General features: G+C 40.5%; 1 protein-coding gene across 1 annotated transcript; it reads right to left on the bottom strand.

The window, feature by feature from the left end:
• Window positions 1-517: 517 nt before the first annotated feature.
• LOC102290613 (E3 ubiquitin-protein ligase TRIM21-like) lies at window positions 518-2170 on the bottom strand. The gene has a single exon (XM_005953263.1). The coding sequence runs from the start codon at window positions 2168-2170 to the stop codon at window positions 518-520; it is 1653 nt and encodes a 550-aa protein (XP_005953325.1).
• Window positions 2171-4163: the final 1993 nt, after the last annotated feature.

Genomic DNA, 4163 nt, shown 5'->3' with positions numbered 1-4163 from the left:
TCTGTACTTCACCTGCTCCTTTCATACAAGAACATCCATGTTCTCCACACCTCCAGGTGGAGAACATGGATGTATGAATCTCTACAGAGTTCTTTGAATATTATCCCATCTTATCAGTTTTCAGTGAACACAACAAAAATCCCCACAGACCCAAAATAACCAAACCACGTTTCCCCTCAGCTGAACTCTGAATGCTCTGTATAACACCCACACATGATTCTGTATTCACTCAGAGCATTTAACAAACTTTATTTTGAAAGGAAGCTTTTGGACATTTTTTCTCTGCTATTTGCTCTTCAGCTCGAGTCCATTAGTAGGAACATTTCCTGATTTAACTTTTCTTCTGTTTGCATCAAATTCCATGAGAATCTGATCAAAGTGTAAATCAGAGTCCCCGATAATCAGATTCTATAGAAAACATGGAGACTGTAGAGTATTTACACTCAATATGTTCATTTGTCCCCTTCAATAAAAATCAATCATCAAATATCATCAAATAAAATCAGTCGATGATCATCTAAGTTTGATTGACAGGACAGATGATCAGAGGTGCAGAGTTTTTACCACCATCAGAACCGCAGGGACTGAAGTATGGGTGGAGTTTGTGAGTGAAGGAGCAGCCAGTAAAGGAGTAGATCAAAGCTGCAGCACCTACATCATAAAAGGAGACCAGACCCTCCTCATAATCCACAAACACCCCCACCTTCTCAGGACCAGGCTGAAGCCAGAGGGGGACTGAAGGACCAGTACGAGCTTTGTACTCATTTCCATATCTCAGCCTCACAGTCCAGAAACCATTCTCAGGACTCACTGTGATTTCTCTCTTTCTGTTGATCGACTCTCTGGCCACTCCTAAATCCCACTCAGTCTTTCCTTTAACCTGAACCTCAAAGTAAAATCTGCCTGAAGAGAAACTCTGCTCCCCTAAAACCATAATATAGTCAGAAAATCTCTCTGGGTTGTCTGGAAGATTCTTCTTCACATCACCACAGTGCACTTGTTTTCCATCATCAGACAGGATGAGAGCAGGATATGCTGTATCAGGATCCAGAGTCACATCCACTGCATACTGCTGGACCCTCTTCAGCTCAGCCTCAAACAGCTTCTTCTTCATGTGTTTCCTGATTGTCTCCTCCAGCTGAGCCACAGCTCTCACCACAGTCCCCTCATATGATGGTTGATGGACTCTGACCTCTGTCCAGTCCTTGGTGGGTGGAGCAGCTTTCAGGGAGGAGATTCTTTGGAGAAGGTGGAGGTGGTCTTCAGAATGTGAGAGCTGCTCCACCTCAGAGTTTCTCTTCATCAGCTCAGAGATTTCCTGTTCCAGATTTTTGATGAGACCTTCAGCCTGTTTTTCTGTTGTTTCATGTTTGTCTTCAATCTCCTTTATGAACTCCTTCAGGCATCCCTCAACAGACTCCTTCAGAGCAGTGAAGACCTGAAAACCTTCTGCTTTCTGCCTTTCTGCAGCATCTTTACTCATCTTCACTGGCTCTTTGATCTCCTGAATCTTCATTCGTCTCTCCTGAATCATCTGCTGAATCTCAGCCTCTGTCTTCTCCAGCTCTGCCTTCTTTCCTTCAGATTCTTCTATCAGAGGAAGAAAATTGTGGTTCTTGTGGTCTAAAACAGGGCAGAACACACAGATAAATGTCTGTTCAGTCTTACAGTACAGCTCCAGAGGTTTATCGTGCTTCGTACACATCCTGCCTTCAAGGTTTTCCACAGCATCAATCAGCTGGTGTCTTTTAAGACCTTTGACTCTCAGATGAGGCTCTAGGTGAATCTGACAGTAGGAGGTCTGACACACCAGGCAGGATTTCAGGGCCTTCAGTCTGGTTCCAATGCAGACTTCACAGGGAACTTCTCCTGGTTTGGCAGCTTGTTGCTCTGAGCTGCTGCTGCTGGCTCTCTGCTGAGCCTCACTTCTTCTGAACTGAGCAACCATCTCAGAGATTAAGGTGTTGACCTTCAGTGTAGTGTAGTGTTTAGTGTAGAAAGTCTCTTTACACAGGGGACACTCACAGCTCTGATTCGTGTCCCAGTGCTGATTGATGCAGTTTTTGCAGAAGTTGTGTCCACATGGTGTGCTGACTGGATCAGTGAACACATCCAGACAGATGGAGCACTGAAACTGAGCTTCATATTGCAGATTGCTGGCAGCAGACATGTCTGTACTCTGAGGGAGAAATAAAAGAAACACATTTTATTCAAAATTCACTTCTAATTTTCATTTTTAAAAAGAGTGAAACCAGCGTCAGTAATCTTGGGAGCCTGGAAAGAAGTGTCTTGAAAACATTTCATCACAACAATGACCTTTATGACTGAGAACTTTCACAGACATAAGTGTCAGTATTGCACTCTTTACAAAAACAGGCGTGATCGTCAGAGTTTCAACTTTCTGTTGGTTCTTGAACAATGTGTGACGGACATTTTGGTTCCAAAAAACAAATCTGAACCTAAAAATGTGACAGTTTTAAAATCAGTTTATGCAGAATGGCTCATTTCATAATTCTCCAAAAATATACCTTTTACACACACACACACAAAAAAACAAACAAAAAAACCTGCTGTGTTTTTAATGTGAAAGAGCTAAGGAAGCATTGTAAGAGCAGGAAGTAATGTATAAAGAGTATTTTTTTAAATGATCAATACTGACGTAAAATACAAATTCAGTACTTCTGAATTTGAAAGCGTTTACAATGTAAAGCAAAAAAAGAAAAAGAAAAAGAAAAAACACAGAAATGACACATACAGGAAGGGTACATGTCAGATATTTAAAAAAAAAAAACTTTTAAAGACATTAATATGACTTTGAGTCTTTCTGATTTGTTAAACCTTTCAAAGTTCTCAGGAAGGTTTGAATTGAGCAGCGTTTTGTTTTGTACTACACCACTTACATTCATGAATATAACATTTTCCAAATAGAATCAAAGTTTGTTCTTTTTTATCATTAAAATAACATCCTTATATTGTACCCTCATTTTAATAAAGTGTGAAAAAACTGAAGATTAATACAGTCATTAAAAAGATGTGAAATTGTTTTTCTGACTGTTTTACAGAAGGCGCATATTGATATGATTATATCTATATTTTAATAAATTGGTTTATTAGATATATTTCATGAATTACTGTCAAGTAAACTTCCTTGACGTTGTTGGTGACTAAATACTTCTTATTGTAAGTCCATATCAATGACCCATTAATATTATGAAGTGACTGTTCCAATAAAACTGACAGTGGGGAGTTACAGGACAATGAATCACATACGTCACAAATGTTTTATCGAGTATATTAATAGGATTTATGAGAACATCTTTATTCAGTTTTGTCTGTATATTTGGTCCATTTCTGCCATCATTAAAAAGTGTACTGTATTCTCTCACAGATACTGGAACATCACAGGTCCTCACAAACTCAGGATATGGAAGAAGATGCCCTTTTCCATTCACTCGCTGGGACACATAATTAATATTATTCTGGATCCATTTCTCATAAAAGATTGATTTATTTTTTGTATTTAAGATACTTGTTTGTCCAAATCAAAGATTTATGTTTGTAGAGAAGAAGCCAACATAATAAAGCCTGTGTGTTAAAATTAGATAAGTGAAAGATGATAAACAGCAATCAGAGGATGTTTTACCAGAGTACTATTCTATGCTGTGGTGTGCTGGGGGTGCAGCACAGCAAAGAAGGACTCATCCAGGCTGGAAAAACTAATTAGGAAGGCTGGCTCGTGGTCGGCATGAAACTGCACACTCTGGTGATGGTAGGAGAGAAGAGGACACTAAAGAAACCGCTGGACATTATGGATAATGCTGGGCATCCTCTGCACATGGTCATAAACAATCAGAGGAGCCTGCTCAGTGACAGATTGCTTCCCAAAGTCTAGGACCACCAGACCTAAAAACTCTTTTGTCCCAGACGCCATCAAATTCTTCAACTCCTCACTGGAGGCAAGAGGGAGGGGAAACAAGAGGACAACGCCCTTGGAGCAGAGGATCGCAAGTTCGATTCCAGCCTGGGGCGTCTGTATCCAGTAAGGGTCTAAGGCTAGACCCCCTATGCTAAGCGAGCCTACCGCAGACATGAGCGAGACTGATAAATATGAAGGAATGACGGCTCAGACGTCGCCCGGATCAACAAGGTCCGCGTCAGGTGTT

This window comes from Haplochromis burtoni, unplaced genomic scaffold (genome assembly GCF_018398535.1).
Source record: "Haplochromis burtoni strain Fernald_Lab_line unplaced genomic scaffold, NCSU_Asbu1 Contig_3465, whole genome shotgun sequence".
NCBI lineage: Eukaryota > Metazoa > Chordata > Actinopteri > Cichliformes > Cichlidae > Haplochromis > Haplochromis burtoni.
The sequence above is the reverse complement of the archived record's forward strand: the minus strand, read 5'-3'. Positions and strand labels throughout refer to the sequence as shown.